This window comes from Culex pipiens, chromosome 2 (assembly GCF_016801865.2).
Source record: "Culex pipiens pallens isolate TS chromosome 2, TS_CPP_V2, whole genome shotgun sequence".
NCBI classification, from domain to species: domain Eukaryota; kingdom Metazoa; phylum Arthropoda; class Insecta; order Diptera; family Culicidae; genus Culex; species Culex pipiens.
The window spans coordinates 93,386,335-93,406,702 of NC_068938.1; the positions used below are offsets into that span (position 1 = coordinate 93,386,335).

Consider the following 20,368-nt stretch of genomic DNA (forward strand, 5'->3'; position numbering starts at 1 on the left):
GTGATTTTTTTTACGGATTTTACTATTACTCAGGTTCTTCTCAATGAAACTATATTCTGTTAAAAGGGTTGTATAGGGGACATCTTGAAATGACTTTGCTGAAAAATCTCGTTACTAGAACAAACCCTGTTATTTTGGCAGCTGTCTAAAGTTGAGGTACGTTTTTGGCCAAAAATGACCTCTCGAAAAATCATGTTTCTAATATTTTTGTTGGAATTGCTCGAACTACTCAAATGTTTGAAAATCTCTACTTTAAACATTGAAGCATGTCAATACGATTCCCTCGAACAAGAAACTCTGTTGGATGACTTGTTTTTACCATATCGTTGTATTTGACCATCATTTTCGTTTCATTTGACCCAATGTCACCCCCACTAAGGGTGAGATTGGGTCAATTTTCAAACTATTGGCATTTAAGGTAGTGTTCATCAAAATCCACCATATTTTGGGAAAATGTTAGTAAACTATCTTGAAAGATTTTCAATGTTATTTAAATTGTTATTAAGAAATTACGAGAGGTGTATCGTTTGTTGACCCACAGTCACCCCTACTAACGGAACACAAACGTGAGGCTTTATGTGTGCAATTGCTGTAACTTATAGAAAATCAAGGTTCAAGTTACCCCTGACTTTTTGAAAATGCTGGCTTGAAATATTTTTTTAAAATGCTTGGCATGACTCGAAGAGTTCATCTGATTAATGAACAATTTTAATTACTCAACAAAAAACTGAAAAAAGTTAAAACTGGGAGATAGAGGGTCAGCTTTAAACTTCGTTTTGCAGCGCCACCGCCTCTCAAGCGGCCCTTCCCGGAAACAAATGGATTATGGCAAACTAAAGTAAATAAAGGAATGACAGTTCTCGGCGCGCCGGCTGATGTGTTCAAAAATGATGCAGTTCGTAATCAGTACATAACGGAATCAAAACAATACGCGTCGTCGCCGTCGTGAACCGTTCACGTTTCGGTCGTGATAGTTTTGTTCTCCGGATTTGTTCCGGTCACGCGGCCGTGATGTCCATGTTCAACTCGTTCGAGCTGCGTGCCTTCGGGACCAGCACCAGCATTCCGCTGCCTCTGCTGGTCAACGTGGCCATTTCCGTGGGCGCTTACTACGTCGGCCAGAGCTTGATTCCCAGGATGAAGACCATGTTCCTGAGCGCGAATCTCGCCGGGGTCGACATGAACAAAAAGTCCAAGGCGAAAATGTAGGGAGAGTTTTGGATGGCTTAGTTGAACTTAAAATATGTTTAAATATTTTTCCCTTTCAGTCCTGAAGCCCTTGGAGTCGTCACAGGATGTATCTTCCTCGTATCGTTATTTCTGTTCATTCCTGTCCCATTTATGGGCAGTTTTTCCAAGAATGACTTGGAAGAATTTCCTCATGATAAGGTATTGCATGACAAACTTGTTTAATTATTAAAATTAGTTTTCAAACGAATCCCTTCAGTTTGTAGAGTTCATCGCAGCAATGCTCTCAATTTGCTGCATGATCCTGCTGGGATTCGCTGACGATGTCCTCAACCTGCGCTGGAGAGACAAACTCTACCTGCCCACGGTGGCCTCGTTGCCGCTACTCATGGTTTACTACACCAACTTCAACTCCACGACCATCATCCTGCCCCGGATCGTTTCCCAATTTCTGGGAATGTCCGTAAACATCGGGGTGCTCTACTACGTGTACATGGGCATGCTGGCGGTGTTTTGCACCAACGCGATCAACATCCTGGCCGGAATCAACGGGCTCGAGACGTGCCAGTCGCTGGTGATTGCCGGCTCGATTGTGGTGTTTAATTTGGTGGAAATTCTTTCCGGACGGTGCCGCGAGGAGTACGAGTTTTCGCTGTACATTATGTTGCCGTACATTGGGAGCACGCTGGCGCTGTGGAAGTACAATCGGTGAGTAGGAAACTTTGTTTAGCTTAGGTTTAAGTCAAATTAAGATGATTTCTTTTCGTTTTATGATAGATTTTTTTTTTATTTCAACTTATTTTCACCATAAAATTGACGGTTTTCTCGTCTCGGATATTTTTTAAAATATCAAAAGAAAAAATGTGAACATTTTAAGCGCAGAATATTTTTAAGAGGATTTTTTTATATTAATCAATTTTTATTTACCGTACTCTTTCAAATTTGACCGAATTTTGAACTACGGAATCCGAATTTACTGGTTTTTCACTTACCGGTAAACTTAATTCGGTAAACCGTAATCCACCTGTCAAAAAAAATTAAATTTTACCGAAAATTGATTGAAAGGTGAACAATACATTAAACTTAGAAAAATATTTGCAATGACCTAATTTTGAAAACAACAACTCAAGATCGGGTAAAAAATTATATTTTTGTTATTTTTTAACGATAACTCGCAGCAAGCACTCCCCTTTATTTTTATTTTTTTTTGTTCTCGATGAAAAAATAACCCTTCTGTGTTATTGCCGATTTAAAATGTGCATTAATTTCCATATAAATTGACATGTCCCAATTTTTTCCAGTTTAGTCACAAAAATGGCAGGGTATTTAAAACGTTTTTTTGTAATTTTTCGATGAAAAATACATTTTTCGGAATGTTGAGTCCGCCATCAAATTGGGCGTCCAATTTTACATAAAAGTCCCTTTCACACCAAATTTCTATCTCATCACCGTTCCAGGCTGCAAATTATTGAAAAACACCTCTTTTACGCATGTTCTAAAATGAAAGGGGTCGTACCGCCATTCCGTCACGAGCAGAGGCGACTCGTCCACCTGTTCAACCTGTTCATTGAACAGGTAGCCGATTTCAAGCGAATAATTTTTATTTAAATATCGCGGAGCTTTTTGTTTGAATATAAGCTCACGTTAACAAAATCAACGCCCTATGTTCAGCAGCGCTGCATGCACCGAAAAAGCTTTGGCCCGCCACCCTTTACTCTTTTCAACCCACCAATACTAAAGCAAAAATGCGAGCAGCCCTGCAGGCCACGCGCAAATGCTCGTCGCGTTCAACGCCGACCCTCTGAACGTCGGGGAAAAAATCTCCATACAGAAAAACTTCAACACATGTAAAGAGCTTCCTATTCATACGCAGCGGCGGTATCGATGTGTTGGTAAATCTGGTTCAACCTGAGAGCGTGAACTGACAGCATTTTTTGGGAGAGAGCGAAATGCCACCCCCAGGCCCCTGCCGACTCAGCTGACTCAGCTCAGCAGGGAGTTGCATGCAAAAGGTAAACAAGCCAGCGCGGTGACAGCACGTTGAGAGCGTGAATAAATGAGAGAGCGCGAGAGCACGACAGATTTTGCTCTATATTTGGCGCACTTTTGGGCATCAGGCTGTGTTGCGCAGACTGGCGATGGCTCGTTTTAAAACTGGAATGTTCAACTGCGCGCGTTGCACGTCTTCGTTCTTCTTGGTTACTAGTAGATTCCTGCCCTACTGGAAAGTGATGTAATGTTAAGTTTAGATAGTGTGATTGATAGATTGAATTGAGACAATTGAAACAAAAACGTTGGATGCTTTTTCCAACATCACTGTCATCTGGGGAGAATCGGGACACATGTGAAGAATTATGACTGTAGATTCAACCATGATATTGATCGTACTTTGTTTATGGTTTTATTTAAAGTGGATGCAGTCCTGAAAAATGTGTAAATTCGTTTATGATTTGGTGCTATTAAATGCTTCAAAAACGACTGTGTTTATCCAGACTGTAGTCCCGGTTCACTCTAGTTGAATATATATTGTAGCATGAATTTGCTCTGAAATCATTTTTTTCATCGAAATATTTTTATTATCTCGGATTCAGAACAACATAATTTTATTTTCACGTCAAAAGCCCTTCTTTTTATTCGGAAATTGAATTCCGAAAACAAGAGGACATTACAGGCAGTGGAAATTCCCTTTGGCAGGATAGTGAGTAAATTCAATTCTCTAATAAATTGACAAAGGACTAAAAGCGATACGACCTGGTTCTAAAAAGTAAAAAGTAAAATGAGTTTAAAAAATCATTTCCGAATGCAAATTTATTTTTTAAATATCTTTGCCATCAAGTAACCAAATTAACTCAAAATTAGTTGGGCCCAACAAACACATTTCTTTTCTGAAGGATGTGGTATTTTTTCTGAACATCCTGATGAATATTTTAAAATTCAGTACAATATTCAATAAATTCCCTTGAATTTTGATAAGGAAGGCGAAGCAATTGCCTTATTATTCCACATTCCCCACGCCACGCTAATGATTATGTCTTATAAATACATTTTAACGAGAAAAAAAGTCTTATTCATAATTTTAATATATAATTTTTATAATATATAATAAACAGAAAATTATAATAATATAAAAATATTAAAACGTGAAAATAAAAGCCATAGGAAAAAACAAACTTTAAAAACATTTTTCAACATTGAACAGGTGCTTCATTCGGGCACGAGTCGCCTCTGGTCACGAGATATCAAAAAACGGACCTCGGATTCGTGATCAGAGACAAAAGTTACCCCTTAGGACAAAGATTTATGCAAATCGAAGAGAAGTCGGGCAACTTTTTTCCAATTTCGTGTGAGTTGGCAGAGAATTACCCAAATTCTAGCAATCAAAAATTTAAAATTTAAAAACTCTGAATTCCAAATTTCAAAATAAAAAAAAAACATAAAAATCAAGAAATTCAAAAAAAATGTTCTTAAATTCTTGAATGCCGCAATTTTTGCCGCCATCTAAGATTATAAAAATTCAGATAACTTCGAAGCATTTTTGGAGTCTTAGGTATTTTAGGTAAGATCCCCAAATGTTGAGAAAAATGAAAAAAACAATCGTGGTTCGATTTTCCGATTTTTTCGAATAAGTAAAACTTGATTTTAGAATTTCACATTTTTTTTATTTAGAAGGTTTTATTTTTTAGAAGTTTTTGAATTTCTAAAATTTAAAATCTATGTTTTTTTTATTCTAAGAGTTTCGAATTTTTGAATTTGTTAATTTCATTTTTTTTTATTCGTGGAATATTTATATTTTGTAACTTCTTAATTTCCGAATTTTTAATTTTTTGTAGTTCAAAATTTCTGGATAAAAAATTTAATTATTATTATTATGGCTTTCCTTCTGTTTTTCTTCATTTTGAACTCTGGATTCTCATAACATAATTTCCATACAAATTAAAACAAAAAAACTACGTAGCGTAACATAGCCTTTGACCCCCCCCCCCCACGCCCCAATTGCGTAACGTAATAAAAGAACGCTCCCTTTTCAGCTGCGTACCGCTTAAGAAAAATCTTTTTGTGACCTTTGAGCGTTTTTTAAATGGAATTTTGTGTTCTGAGCTCCGTACTAGCCTTAAGAAGCTATTTTACTACGGCAAACAAACGAAAAAACTCGCACTTTTTGACAGTTTGCCTGCTTTGTTTGTTTGGCTGGATTTGTTTGTACAAACGTCAACCTGCATACATTTTGACTTGTTTGCGAGTTTGGCAAACTGTCAGTCAGCTTGTTTGCGGTAGTGCAATAGCTCCTTAACAGTTCGATTTTTAGTTGAAAACCCCGTAATAATTGAATTCGTTATTTTTACCTTACTGTTAGTGCACAGCTGTTTAGCTGTAAATAAAGGCTGGATACTTTTTTCTATTATCAATGATGCAGATGAGTGCTAGAAAAAAATATTATTTGATAATTCTTGTACCAAAATATCAAAGAGTAAAACAAACGTCACCACAGCTTGCGAGATCTCTTTATTGATTCTTAGCTCTTAGCATCACTCCCCAGCTGAGTATTTTGTTCTCTCAGCAAACCGCTACGAAAGAACGATAGAGTGCGTTCTTGAACCGATCACGCATTACGTCCCGTTAAACTGCACTGGCAAAATTGATTTTTGTGGCGTCTTTTGTGGTTGTGGGAAATGAGAGAGAAAGGGAGAACATCAAACGCAAACGTGTAAACACAAAAATGTGGTCGCGTGAAAAATTGATAAAATATAATTTCTGAAAGGATACGTTTCTGCACAATGATAATTTCGGATTAATAAAACACAACTCAAATTTCCTGAAAGTATTAACGAATGCAACGCAATATATTTTGGTTCAGAAATCAATCACAAAACTGCACTTATCCGAATGTAGTCGTTTGTTGCTTTAATTTACCTAAATTAATTAAGTGTGTAGATACTTTTTGTTTTGTTTCAACCGATGGCCTTGCGTTTTTTTGGTAGTTTGCCGCGTTTCTTTGCCACGCAATTAGTAACTATAATTTATAATATCAGGTATACTTACTTAAGTTCTAAGATATTACACAGGCTATCATTGTTTTTCTTTTCTTTTCAGCAGTTTATTTATTCTATCACTTCGCGCACTTCCTTCCTCCAAACAAACAAATGATTGTAGAACTGTGCCAATTTTCCTAAAAATAGTCGTTGAATCTGATAGAGAGAGCGATTGAAAAAAACAAGCAAACTTTACATTCATAGAAAAAAGTTACGTTCAGGCAAAAATGTCGTTTTCGTTCACTATCTAATCGGGGTTTGCTTCTCTTCTGGTAATTTTGGTTAATCCTTTCCTAGCCAAACTTTGCTTGCACAACACGCATTTTCCCAAGCTCGCTTTCGGTTTATTTCTTTGTTTTTTAGGAGAGAGTTAGATTTCTAGAGTTTTTATTTTGAGATTATCGTACAGAGTTGGCTTTTTTTTCCTTTCTCTTGTTGTTTTTTTACTTGTTTATGCTAGATGAAGAATGTAGTTTTGTATGGCGCTGCGCGTATGATTATGATGATTCGTAGGAAGTTGTTTGTATATCGATTGCTGACTTGATTATGTGTGTGTGTGAGTGTGTGCTAGGGTTTGGATGGTGTGTGAGTTTACATTTTGTTATGAAATCACATTTCCTGGAATTTTCATCTCTCATCATGTTTCTATCTCTGAAAAGGAAAAACATATTTACCGGAGCGTTTGGTACGGTATGTCCACGCATCCTGCCTCCTCTGTAGATTCTGTGAAATGTGATCCGTTCTCAGAATCCTCTCTGCGGTAAACACAACGCAGTAGGTCTGGCCGATTTTGATAAAACGAAAACTCAATGAATAAGTGTAAATTTTTGGGAAAAATTCGATCTAATATATTCGCAGATAAAACGTCGAAAGTCGCTAAATGTGCTGTCATTTTTATCAGGCGACCAATGTTTGTTAACAATGTGAACACACTCAAATCTAGTAGTTTGAGTAGAAAGAATATAACCTAACTTTTGAAGTCTTTTTGGAGCAAAAAAAAATCCTAGAGCTTCAAGCACAGACAAGCGGACACGAATGATATAAATTATATGTACAAATTACAGCTGTCGCGCAATCTGAAGATTTGAACTTAAATTTGATTACTCGCTAAAATGCAACTTTTAGTGAGATTCGATTCCAGAAAATGCGATTCCGTCAATCATCAAAGAATTTGTTGCCGTACTTGGTACGTATGCCTAGCTAAAGTACTCATCATCGATGACGCTGTCCTCCCAGCGGGCAAACAGGTTGATGACGACGTTGTCGAACCGCCAGCTGTTCTTCCGCACGTATTCCGGCGCGTAGTACTTGTCCACGTGGCGCTGCAGCTTGCTCAGCGTGAGCGCCTCGTCGCCAAAGTATCGCCCGCTGGCAATCAGGTTCTGCACGTACTCGGCGTCCATGACGGTGGCCTTTTTGGGATCGGGAAGAACCGCCGACGGCGAAGACTCCGTAGTATTGACTAATGCTATGAATTCTAAATATTTCACTATGTCTATCGGTTGGTAGCAGTGCCGACAGTACCAGCCCCCGTAATGGTTCAGATCACCGATGAGCATGACCGGCTTTTCGATCCGCAGCAGCCGCTCCGGATCGGACCGGTACACTTCATCCACCGTGCTTAATTGACAGGCCGCACCTCCGATGAGCGTGCTGGCCGGATGCTGCCAGAAGAACCCAAACACGTTGTACTTGAGCCGGAAGCGAACCGGCTGCGGCCAGTTGTCGTACCACCGGAAGTAGTTCACCGCCCGTCGGTTCAGAATCTCGTCCGTCCGGCTGTACAACAACACATCCTCACCGTGCAGATCACCCCTGCCGATGAACTTCCGCATCTTCCGCAGCACGTTCCGCCCGCTGCAGGTCACGTCTTCAACCAGCAATATCCGAGCCAAGTTCTCCCGCAAAAAGTCCGTACTCTTCAGGTGATCCCCGATCGAGTACGCGTCCTTCTTCATGCCCCCCACCGCACCTCCCTCCCCCAACTGTCTATCACACAGCACAAACATGCTCACCACGTCGACCAGCTCCATCATCTGCATCTCCAGCACTTCCACGCTGATGAATGTCGTATCGATCACGTAAAACACCCCCTTCGGGATCTTCCTCGGGGCGGCCGTCTGGTTCCTCGGTGGGATCCGCGACGCAATAAACGCCCGCCACAGCACCTCCGGCTGGCCGCAGTCCGGCCCGTGCCACTCGGCTTTGCACCGGCACCGCCCGTCCGGGTTGACTTCGTTGTCCTCATCCTCGCTCTCTTCCATTCGTCTCTCGCCTACAGCTAACTCTTCTCCTGCTCCTCCTGCGTCAACATCAGTCTCATTGGTTGTGGTTGTTGGTGGTTGTGGTTTGGTGGCGGGTTTGGCGGCCACCGGGAAGTGGGTTCCCTCGATGAAGCATAGCCGCCGCTGCTCCCGGTAGCCGTCGTGGTAGTAGATCCACCTGCAAGTAGAGGCAAGCAATTTGTTGTACTCCACAGCGAAACAATGAAATCAAAATTCAATATGAAAATTCCTGAAATTTTTAAGAATTTAAAAAAAAAGAGTCATGACGATCGTCATTACGAAACTACCGTGAACGCACACGAAGTTGCAACGAACCAATGCCGAGCTCTACACTCACAGCGACAACCGCCCGAATGAAACAACGTGCTCTTTCTCTTTTTCTCTCGTTTCGCGTTTCTCTCTTCCTTGTGTTTGCTGCGTGGCGACAGAAGTAATTTGAATGCGATCATGGGAGAGATGATCGAAATCTCGGTAGAATGTCAAACGATCGTTCTCTGAGCGAATGTATTCGTGGAGGGAAGTCAATGACAGTGTGAGTGACATTGCATAGCACTCATTCGTTTGTGTGTAAAACAAACGACAGTAGAATGTCAAAATCAGGTTGTCGTGGTGAAGACGGTTAGAGTGTTCTGTCACCTATCGCAAACAAAGTCGAAATTTCGTAGGCATTGATTGTGACAGTCATATAACTGTGTCAGATTGATGAAGTAAAAGCGATTTCTCACAGGTTTTGATAGAAACTCTGTCTTGTCTCAATTATTCTAGATGAAAGGTGACAAATTTTCAATCAAAAATCAACTTTCAATCGGCTTAAACTTGAAAACTATGCCAAAATTTAATAATTCGACAATTCAAACAGTTTATCGCGTTCATTATGAAGGATTTTTATCATTTTAGCTTTTTTTATTTAGTTATTTAGCATTTTTTGTAGCATAAGTATTACAAAGCGTTTAGCATTTGTGACACTTTTTGTTAGTGAAATTATGAAACATTTATAAATATTAGGCTTGAAATTTAAAACATGAAATTTAGTTTAAAGGGACTCATGGCAGTCTTTGGGAAGCACTGTATTCTAGAATGTTCAGCGCCGATCGCATTTTTGTTTCCAACCGACGTTCTGTCTAAAGAACATCGCACACGATCGCACGATCTCGATCAAGTTCTCCGCGCTTTTCAAGTCGTTGACAGAACGTGCAGTCATTTTATTGCTTTTCAATGGTGAATCTTTAATCTACCCCGGAAAAAAAACGATGGATTTAAACGCCGAGCAGCAAATTTGCCTCTTCGACCGACTCCCGAATGAGGTAGGTTCCGAAGGATTCAGGTGTGCACGTGGAAGCTAACCTAACTCTGAACCGTCAGGTTTTGCGGCTTATTTTCCGGCAGCTAAAGTTCGCCGATTTGCTACAGCTGTCTACGGTGTGTCACCGGTGGAACCAGGTCATCTTTCACCACTGCAACGACAGCATTCTGTTCAAGCCGGAGCGATGTGACAATCTTTGCGAAGATCGCAGTTACAAGCACCTTGATTTGAGCGTTTGCGGCTTTCCGGTGCCTTCAAAAGCCCACCCGGAGTACTGGTTTGAGGAAACGATGCTGGAAAAGCTGGCCAGATGGCAGGCCACGAGTGTGACCATGTGTCAACACGATGCCCATATCGAACAGCTGTTTCGGATCCTGTCCCACTTCCCGCGGATCGATTCGCTCAACTGGTGCATCTGCAGCAAGATGCAATCGTGCATGATGACGCACAAGCGGTTCCTGGCTATGTTAGAAAATCACATGCCGTGCGTGCGTCACCTATCGATTCTGTGCAACTTTGTAAACTCGATCGACCTGTTGATGGATTTGGCGCCCAATCTCGTCGAGCTGCACGTGATCGTTCCGGGCCGACTGCTGTGCAAGCTGTGCAAGTGCAACCAACTTGGCAACTTGCAATCGTTAAAACTTGAAGTCGACACTTGCACCCGGCTGGAACGTCTGAAATCATTCCGTTTCGATGAATTCATCACGTTTTTGAAATCCCTCGCCAAACTGCAAAAACTTTCGCTCGGAATCGACGACCAGACCCTCATCGCGTCCATCATCGGATCAGGTCTCGACATCAAGGAGCTGGAAATCACCAAAAACCGCGAGTGCAACCTGGGGATCCTGCGCGGCCTCCGAAACCTCGAGGTCTTCCGCACCGACTCCCAGTACATTCACACGGACAAAAACTTCCAGGACTTTTTCCGCCCGATGCCGCAAGTGACCGTGGTGGACATCGACCATGCCGTCAACGTAGACATCGAGCGACTCGCGCTCATGTTCCCCGATCTGAAGGTGCTCCGGATGCGGTCCCGCCTCAACTGGTGGAGCATTAGCCGCGAGCTGTTTATCGTGTTCTCGATGCTGCACAACCTGGAGGAACTGTCGCTGCGCGTCGGTTCCATCTCCAACGGAATGCTGGAGCTCTTCGAGCTTAAAAATTTACTCCCGAAGCTGCGCAAAATCACGCTGGCCGATTGTGGCGTTGAACCGGTAAGCCAAAACCCACCACTCCTTAAAAGTTTACGGTCTAACCTCCAAATTTCAGCCCGATTTAACCGTGCTCGGAAGCATCCTGCGGAAGCCGACCCTGCGCAAGCTGCACATCGAGTCGGACCGGTTGAGGCGCAGCCCGGTGCCAACCTCGTCCTATATCATTCCCGGTGTCAACCCGGTCTGTGAAGTGTACGTGAACGGAGAATTTGTGCAGCGTTAACTAGTGATGTGTGTTGTTTTGGTTTCATGCTTTTTATGCTGTTCCTATTGTAATATTGTGATGTAGTCATGTCTTCATTTTTGGCGTGAATCATGTTCCTTTTTAGGTAATAAAATTATTTTTTGATTATTTTTTGTGAGTAAATTGGCTTTTCTTCAATCTGTATTAATTATGCACAAAAGCCTACGTTATGTAAAAATTTTCAAGTTATGTAAATGTGTAGGCCGTTGGGACAGGGGACCAGAATAACCCTCCTTGGTTTTAGTTGAGACTTATCTATTAAAATAGTGACCTTTTCAACAAATTCACATAATTTTCTAAAATGTTTGAACTGGGAAAGGACTATTTTTTAAGTTATCAAACTAATTTTTTTTTGCTCATTTAATATGCGTTTTTGGAGTTTTTTGTTTTTTTACAAAACTTAAAATTTTGTCAATTAGACTTAAAAAAAACTCTACATTTGTTGAAAAAAGATTGAATAACATTATGTTATTGTTTTGTATATCGCAATATCAAAGCATTGTACATTTTTCTGTTTTTTTTTTTATTTTAACAACTAATCCGACCACGTCAATAACAAAATTTTGAATTGATATTATTACAGCCTGATACAACAGGGTCTCAGATTTCGATTTTTATTTTTTTGGATTGTTATTACATCAAACCTGACCTGAATATCGTATTTTCAAATGTATGAATTTGGTACGGGTTTGTGCTTATTTTTTGCATTCTAGGATAGCTTTCATGGATTTTTCATCTCCATATGTCCTAATTTTTTTAAAGCTCAGAATTAACAAACATTTGTTTTGATTTAGGAGAAATATGCAAATTATTACTGAAAAGTAGAAAACGTCTATCAGGATGTTTTGAAAATCATTTATGAACTTAAATAATTAAACTTTAAAGTTAAAATTTGAGTTGAAAATATAAAAAATACACAGTTTTCAACATACTCTTCAATGCTGTGTCCCATTCTTTAAAATATAAAGTTCGTATAGATTAAAAACTTCTAACTTCTTTTTTATATTTTTTTTGATTGACTGAAATTTGGTGAATAATTTCTGTTTAACCAAGAAAGCAACTTTTCAGCATTAGTACGTCCATTTACATTTTACTAGAAACAAATGTTACAGTCTAAAAAATATTGTTTTAAAATTTTAAAGTACTAAAGTAATTCTAAAGCAATACGCCATGGGTTTCCAATGTAAAAAGGACCTTTTGAAAAAAAGTAAGTGAGATTGTTCACATAAAAACTGATTTTTGTTTTCATTTTGTATTCACCCAAAAACAGTGTTGGGATTCTCGCACTCTCGCGAGCTACATTTCTCTCTCTCTCGAGTTCTCACCGCGAGACCCGAGCTGCCGAGAGCAACTCGCTGATTGTCCGTGCTCTCCTACCCTCTCGGTAGCGCTCGCGAACGGGCTAGCTCGTGAGCCAGAATCACCCGAGTGGTAAAACGAGTTGGCAACGAAAAAAAACAACAAAACGACTGAAGTTACATCTGTTCAACATCGCGTCGTTCGCATTTATAAGCCTGATAGAAAAATTGCTTGCTTGGCTAGCAAGTGGCATTCGCGAGCACTCACGGCGAGAAGGAGAGCGCGAGAGAGGAGAGCAAAGGACTACAAGTTCTCTACCTAGCTCGTGAACGAGCAAAGCTTTCTTTTTTCTCGCTCGAATGCCATCACTGCCTAAAATTCCGTAGTAACTGTTCAATAGGGCGAATCTGCATTTGTAAACAAGCAGTCTATCCCCCTCTTACTTGACGTGAACTGTCACTTGAACGAAATGGATAGACTGCTTGTTTACAAACGCAGATTCGCCCTATTGAACTGTTACTACGGAATTGTATAAAAAGTGTTTATTATGCCAGTCTTAGCCACGATCATGCTCAACCAAATCTGATTTTTTTTAAATCAGAAAATTTCTTATCTCATTTGTCTATCCAAAATTTAAAAAAATCCGAAACGACTGAACTAATTTTAGCTCGCCGCGTTGCAAAAGAAAGGTTAAAGTTGGGCGCCAAACAAAAGAAAAAAATGTGTTATAATTTTGGTAAAGGAACTCTCATGCCAAATTTGAGCAAAATCGGAGCACATTTTATCAGGATCGGCAGGTTTGAGTGGAATTGCTGAATTTAACTAAAATTCTCGACTTTTCCCGGTTTTTACAGTTTTTTTTGTATTTTTGTTCATTCATTATTAGTGTTTTTGTATACTTCTGGAGTTTTTTTTTGAAAAGGTCCAATAAACCAAATTTTCAGTTTTTGATTTTTGGGTGTTTTTTAATACCCCTGACTCAAGGCGGTTTCAAAAACACCCAAAAAGCAAAAACTGGAAATTTGGTTTATTGGACCTTTTTTTTTAAAAAAAAACTCCAGACTTTTATCTTGTCAAGTTTTTGTTTCTTATTGGCCTATCCTACAAACTCCAATCATTTTCTTTTGCCTACTTGCAGTTTAATGTAATTTTCTAGTGTTTTTCCGATTTTTTATTGCTTTATTTGGCATTAGCTTTTAAGTCACAACAAACAGTGTCAAAACGTAATCTAGGAAATATTTCCAAAAATACTGTAAACTTAGTTTTTTTGGCCATACATAAAACATATGGTTAAAATTGAACAGAGAAAAAAATAAGTTTTTTTTTTCAAAACACAGACAAAAAGCCACGTGAAACGAGTAAAATCGTCGAACCCAAGTTTTTTTTTTTCTAAAAATAAGAGTTATTCTTTTTAAAGATTTAAAATTGGTAAGAAATGTATTATTGAAATATAACATTTTTTTTAAATTTTATTCGTCAAAATTCGTCAAACATGTTGATTGCTAAAGTCCATAAAATATTCTCTTGAGGGATTCCAACACAATTGTCAGCTGTTTCTTCTAACTCAACTCAATCAAATTTACGCAATCAACAGTAATTTAGAGTAAATTTTCTCATTAAAATAAAAAAAAAATATATCACCATATTTAAGTCCCAGCTTTGCACGACACTTGCTCATGTGTGTAACATAATCCATTCATTCTGCCGGTTTCGTTTTGCGGCCAGCAAATGTGTCTGAGCCGTGCACACCACCAATCTTGGCTCTCGCACCAATTGGAGCAAACACCAATTTGTAGAAAGGAAAGAGGAGAAAAAACTTTAAAATGTGCTCCACTTGTGCAAAATGGTTCTAACAACCGGCGGTGTCACACACATTCAAACACACACACCCATTTGCGAATTCCTTCGGTTTAGTTTCAAGATTGATTCGCATGAAAGCAACAACAAAAAAAGGGAAGCAGGTCTGGCTGGCAGATTTTATGTGGGCTTATGCTGCTTTTTCGTATGTTGCACTTTTGTGCTCCCAGATGATCCGACTGGCCGCATAACTGTCTCATTTCACATAATTTTAAGATGAGTTTATAAATGGAGAGATTTTGAGTCAATGTTTGAGATTTTTAACTAAATTTAGTTTAATAAATTAAAGAAAATTATTTTTTTTACCACATGAGACACTTAAGAGCACAAGGACAGTGCAGAAAAGGATGTTAAGGAGAAGGCGTTTTCCAGACTTGCTTCTATATCTAGAGGTAGAAGTGCTCGTCGCACAGCTGCTCTCCCGAGGAATGAATGTCTCAATCGATATTTTTTCGGGGCGTTTCAAGCCCGAGACTCGAGTCAGTTACCTGTAGTATTTGGTGTAGTTGTCCGGTTTGGGGACGGCCTTCAGCTGCAGTGGCCTGAACCGGGGATGTCTCATCCGCGTTCCTCCTGGCCCTGGGGGTCTGACCGTCGTGACCAGCTCGGCCCCATCGCTGGTCGGTTCAAGGATGAATTTCACATTGAACCAGGGCGATTTCGCCTTCCCCGAGACAGCCTGGGTCGAACCCCCGGCCGTCGTCAGGTCATCCTGGTGGATGTTACTGGCCAGCAGCGATCCAAACGCCAGAAATACCGATATCAGGAAAATCTGCAGCAAAAAGAGACCCCACAGGAACAGCTTGACGTCCACCTTGGGATGCTGCATTCCGGTTCCGTCGTTCCCGGAATCACCTAGGAAATCCTTAAACTACGATCTCTTCACATTTTCATCTCATAAAACACAAAAATGAAAAACCAATTTTCACACTTTGGCAGACATTTTCCTCCTACTCCTACGCCAAAAAGCCCGAAATCTCTTCCCGAAACGTTGCGACTGTTCCAAACTGCGTGCTGCTAGTGAATGAGCAAGAAATATGACTCATAAAAACTCGATGAGCACTGCTCTATGTTTTGCCTTTTTGTTGTTGTCTTTGCTTCTTCTTTTGACAATCATCTGACATCGCACCTCTCGGCCTCCCCCTTTTTGCTATGTTACTGCTATTTTATGCTCGGTTGGTGGGGTGGTGTTTGTGAGATGTGAGGAGCATAAATAGTGGAGACGCAAACCTGCCATAATCGTGGGACATGCTGGAAAATGCGCAGAAAAAAAAAAATAATTTTGAATGCGATTTTTCCTGATTGAGATTTGATTTCGTAAACATCAAAACATGCAAAAATTCTTTCAAATTGTTTTTTTATTATGCTATCTTTTTTGCACATTTTTTTGAGGAAAACCATCGCATCGGGAGTTTTGAACAGCTCGGCTTCCCTCTCATATTTAATACAATAAACTTAATAAAAAAAACCATAACGGTATTAGATATAGGTAATTCTCTACCAACTCACACGAAATCGGGAAAAATTGCCCCGACCCCTCTTCGATTTGCGTGAAACTTTGTCCTAAGAGGTAACTTTTGTCCCTGATCACGAATCCGAGGTCCGTTTTTTGATATCTCGTGACGGAGGGGCGGTACGACCCCTTCCATTTTTGAACATGCGAAAAAAGAGGTGTTTTCAATAATTTGCAGCCTGAAACGGTGATGAGATAGAAATTTGGTGTCAAAGGGACTTTTATGTAAAATTAGACGCCCGATTTGATGGCGCATCCAGAATTCCGAAAAAAAACGTATTTTTCATCGAAAAAAACACTAAAAAAGTTTTTAAAATTCTCCCATTTTCCGTTACTCGTCTGTAAAATTTTTTGGAACATGTCATATTCTAAAGGAGCTATTACACTACAGCCAAACAAACTCGCACTTTTTGACAGTTTGCCTGTTTTGTTTGTTTGCCTGGATTTGTTTGAACAAATGTTAACCTGCATGAATTTTGCCTTGTTTGCGAGTTTGCCGCAAACAAGTTTGCGAGTTCGGAAAACTGTCAAACACGAAAAAGCAAGCGAAAAAGTGGGAATTTGTTTATATGTTTGCGGTAGTCTGATAGCTCCTTAACAGTGCTTGTGATGCAAAAATCCTGCTAGAAGGATAGATTATTGCCAGAATTCTGCTAGAATGCTGTAAGAATATCTAGCTTTGTAAAAACTCTGCTAGAATCCTGCTACAACGTCGTGGCTAAAAAAGTTTTCAAAGGACCTTAAGAAGAAGTTTTCAACTAAGAGTTTCAAGAGTGAGTTAACTAGAATAATGTACTTACTTTTACTTTTACTGCTCGTACAACCTCCGGGTCATGAGCTGTCTCCAGATGCGTTGCCATCTAACTCGGTCCTGGGCTGCTTCTCTCCAATTCCGCTGCGGAACTCCCACACTTTCCAGATCTTCCTCCACTTGGTTCAACCACCTTGCTCGTTGCGCCCCCCTCCGCCGCGTTCCAACCGGCTCCGAATTGAACACCAACTCCACCGGATTGATAGTCTGGTTCGGTTGGCGCGCATCCAGCGCGTCCGGCATTCTCGCGACGTGTCCGGCCCACCTGATCCGGCCAGCCTTGGCGACCTTCCGAATACTTGGCTTGCCGTAGAGTTGCGCCAGCTCGTGGTTCATCCTTCTCCTCCATACAGTGTTCTCACGCACGCCGCCAAAGATCGTCCTAAGCACTCGCCGTTCGAAAACTTCAAGCGCTTGCAAGTCCTCCTCGAGCATCGTCCACGTCTCGTGCCCGTAGAGAACGACCGGTCTTATCAGCGTTTCGTACATGGTGCACTTTGTACGCCGGGAAAGATGACCAGACCGTAGGGTCTTGTGGAGTCCGTAGTAGGCACGACTACCGGTGATGATGCGCCTCCGAATTTCTCTGCTGCAGTTGTTGTCCGACGTTACCAATGATCCGAGGTACACAAACTCCTCCACGACCTCGAACTCGTCGCCGTCGATCGTCACGCTCGGTCCTATGCGAGCCCTAAGGGACTCGGTTCCTCCTGCCAGCAGATACTTCGTCTTCGCAACATTCACCTTCAATCCAACCTTATCCGCTTCCCGCTTCAATTCGGTGTACCGCTTAGCCACCTCCTCGAACGTCCTGCCGACAATGTCCATGTCGTCGGCATAGCAGATGAATAGCAGATGAACTGGAATAATGTAAACATTGATGAATAAAATTGTTCAAATACCCTCAAAGTGTCATGTCTTTCACAAGTTCTAAATAGAAAACGAACTGCGAATAGCAAAAAATAGTTTGTAGGTTACAAGTTTGATGTGTTATTTAAATAGAAATCAACAGTATGATAAAATTTATCAGCATTTTTAGAAGAACAATTAAATATATTTTTTTTAACATTCTACAAAACTGGTTTTGGTGTCAACAAAAAAAGTTTATTTTTTTATTTTTTTATGGAACAATCAATCTCTTATGAATTTTGTTCAAACTTGAAACATTTTGTTTACCTACTTAATATCGGAGTAATATAAACTTTATTAAAAGTTGATAAACTAAGAATAAACAGGCATTTGTTTTTTTTTCTTTTGAATTAAACATACTGTTCGGCCAGGGGCCGACTTTGAATTCCCTACGTTGTGTTCTTTCAAATTGATTGAAATAAAACAACTAGTTTGTGGTGACTGCCGAGCCAACCGTCTCGGATGGTGGTCAGCGCGCGAAGAGGCAGAATAAAGGTTTATTGTTCTCGATACGTGTACAGAAGTAAACATTCAGGGGAATGACACAAATACCGTCTTGCATGAACACATACTAATGATCAATTTGATATAATTTCATTAAATTTGGTCACTTTCAGGCAAAAAAAGGTAACAAACACAGTGACTATCAAAGTCACCCGGCTTGTTAAATAACATTTTTCAACACCTTGGAAAACAAGCCATTTTGTCTTATAAAACGTTGAAGAGAGATAAAAAAGGGTCCTTTCTAACATAGTTTCCATGAAGTTGGACCACTTTTATGAAAATAGTAACTTACCAAAACAAACATTTTTGAAAATAGTTTTAATATGTTTTAATAAGACACTGTTTTACAAATAAGCATCAAAACAACTAAAAAATCAACTGTTGTTGCATTAAACGTGATTTGTGAAGCTATTACAGAATCGACGTAACACCTTATAATGTGGCCCTCTTAAACCTTGCGGTTTCGTCAACGGATCCACAGGCGTGTATCGTTCTTTTCGCGACAAGACTCCGCCTCCCGGGTCTGCTAAGTGTGAAGGTATGGGCACGGGGAGAGGGCACCGAATACCTATATTTACACTTAGCATTTTTGCGTCCGCCTCGGGATTCGAACCGGCGACCTCTGGATTGTGAGTCCAGTGCGCGGTCCGATTGATCCACACAGGCAGACAAAGCTATTAGGAGTGAAATAATCCATTTAGCTGAAATTTCGTAACTTCTGATTGTTTTTATAAGGCAGGACAATTGTGGTCTCTTTTGCCCCCAAGTGGATTTTAATTTAAAACTTCTACCACCAAATCTCTAAATGATTTGAAGGTTCCGTTGTTGTTTGATTACCTTCGTAATAGCTCCTGGTAACATTATAAACATTGAACAAACTTTTTCAAACAATCTAAATTTCGAGAAAGCTTATTTAAGAACCTCAAAATTAACAACATTTGCGAGGTTTTGTCAATAAATTTACATTTTTGCGAATAATTCGAAAAATACAATGAATTCAAACGTCGTTTTTCGGCCCAAAACCAAGGGTGGCCCATTCTGCCATTCTACCCCCCCCCCCCCCCTGCTCCTACAGTGTTTTTTTAACCTTCGCTTTCCCCTCTTTCCAGCTACCCCTCGCAGGTGTTCGTCGGCGACACGTTCAACTACCTGTCCGGCATGACGTTCGCCGTGGTCGGCATCCTGGGCCACTTTAGCAAAACCGTGCTGCTGTTCTTCATCCCGCAGATCATCAACTTTGTCTACTCGGTGCCGCAGCTGTTCCGCTTCATTCCGTGCCCGCGCCACCGGCTGCCCAAGTACGACCCCGCGTCGGACCTGCTACACTGCAGCAAAACCCAGTTCCGCGTGGGTGACCTCAACGTGCTGGGCCGGGTGTGCTTCGCGGTGTTCCGCACGCTGCGGCTGATCCGCTGCGAGGAGTCCGAGGACGGCGTCGTGAGCTGTAACAATTTCACCATCATCAACTTTGCCATCCTGCTGACTGGTCCGATACGCGAGGACCGTCTGAACCGGCTGCTGGTGGTGTTCCAGGTGGTGTGCTCGCTGTTTGCCTTCGCCATTCGGTATCCGCTGGCGCACTACTTTTACGATACCATCAACTGAGGGAGATGAGCTATCTGGCTACAAGATCTAATCCGGATTAGTGGAAAACCAAAGGTAGGTACGTTTTGTTTCTGTTTCAAACAATTCAATTTATTAAGTATAAAAATGATACAGGACGAACTTATTTGTTTATTTGTGCCGAAAATTTACCTTTCTTATTCAATCTAAAAAACATTTTTTCAAATCAAGAGCTAAAATTTAAAAGTCAAAGTATCCCAAAATGCCTTATGAAACGAAATCACTGCTTCCGGGTGGGTCGGGGCCGCGGCCGATGTGGTGGGTCTCCTATGGCCATACTGAAGCCATAGGCAGCAGCCGCGCCGGCAAGTATAGCCCAAGGGAGAAGAGCACGCCGTACAAATCGGGGGTGACCGTCAAAAGTTGGTGGCAGCAGCGTTGTTTCCTGCGCAACTTGAACTGCGGAGGTTTGTTTGGCGCGATATTGTCTGTTTAGCAAAGTGAAATTAATTACAATAGCATGTCGAACAAAAAACAAAACCTCACCAATTTCAACGTTTCTGCCATGAGCGAAGACAACAAAGGATAGCAAAGCAAGCGAAGTTAAAACAAATATCTTCATTTTAAATTACAATTTATTGACAA

General features: G+C 40.7%; 4 protein-coding genes across 4 annotated transcripts in view; 3 read left to right on the forward strand and 1 right to left on the reverse strand.

The window, feature by feature from the left end:
• LOC120431017 (clavesin-2-like) overlaps positions 1-20,368 on the forward strand; it is a 292,456-nt gene that overhangs the window by 53,035 nt on the left and 219,053 nt on the right. The gene's annotated exons all lie outside the window — the stretch shown is intronic.
• LOC120425195 (UDP-N-acetylglucosamine--dolichyl-phosphate N-acetylglucosaminephosphotransferase) lies at positions 893-19,819 on the forward strand. Its single transcript, XM_039589626.2, has 4 exons — positions 893-1,205; positions 1,269-1,389; positions 1,448-1,896; positions 19,270-19,819. Exons 1-4 carry the CDS (start codon positions 1,012-1,014, stop codon positions 19,763-19,765), a joined length of 1,260 nt encoding a protein of 419 aa, XP_039445560.1. The 5' UTR covers positions 893-1,011; the 3' UTR covers positions 19,766-19,819.
• LOC120425193 (beta-1,4-mannosyl-glycoprotein 4-beta-N-acetylglucosaminyltransferase) lies at positions 6,282-15,525 on the reverse strand. Its single transcript, XM_039589624.2, has 2 exons — positions 14,912-15,525; positions 6,282-8,660 (listed from the first exon to the last, which is right to left on the reverse strand). Exons 1-2 carry the CDS (start codon positions 15,250-15,252, stop codon positions 7,415-7,417), a joined length of 1,587 nt encoding a protein of 528 aa, XP_039445558.1. The 5' UTR covers positions 15,253-15,525; the 3' UTR covers positions 6,282-7,414.
• LOC120425194 (uncharacterized) lies at positions 9,650-11,383 on the forward strand. Its single transcript, XM_039589625.2, has 3 exons — positions 9,650-9,807; positions 9,866-11,023; positions 11,079-11,383. The coding sequence occupies exons 1-3, from the start codon at positions 9,754-9,756 to the stop codon at positions 11,244-11,246; spliced, it is 1,380 nt and encodes a 459-aa protein (XP_039445559.1). The 5' UTR covers positions 9,650-9,753; the 3' UTR covers positions 11,247-11,383.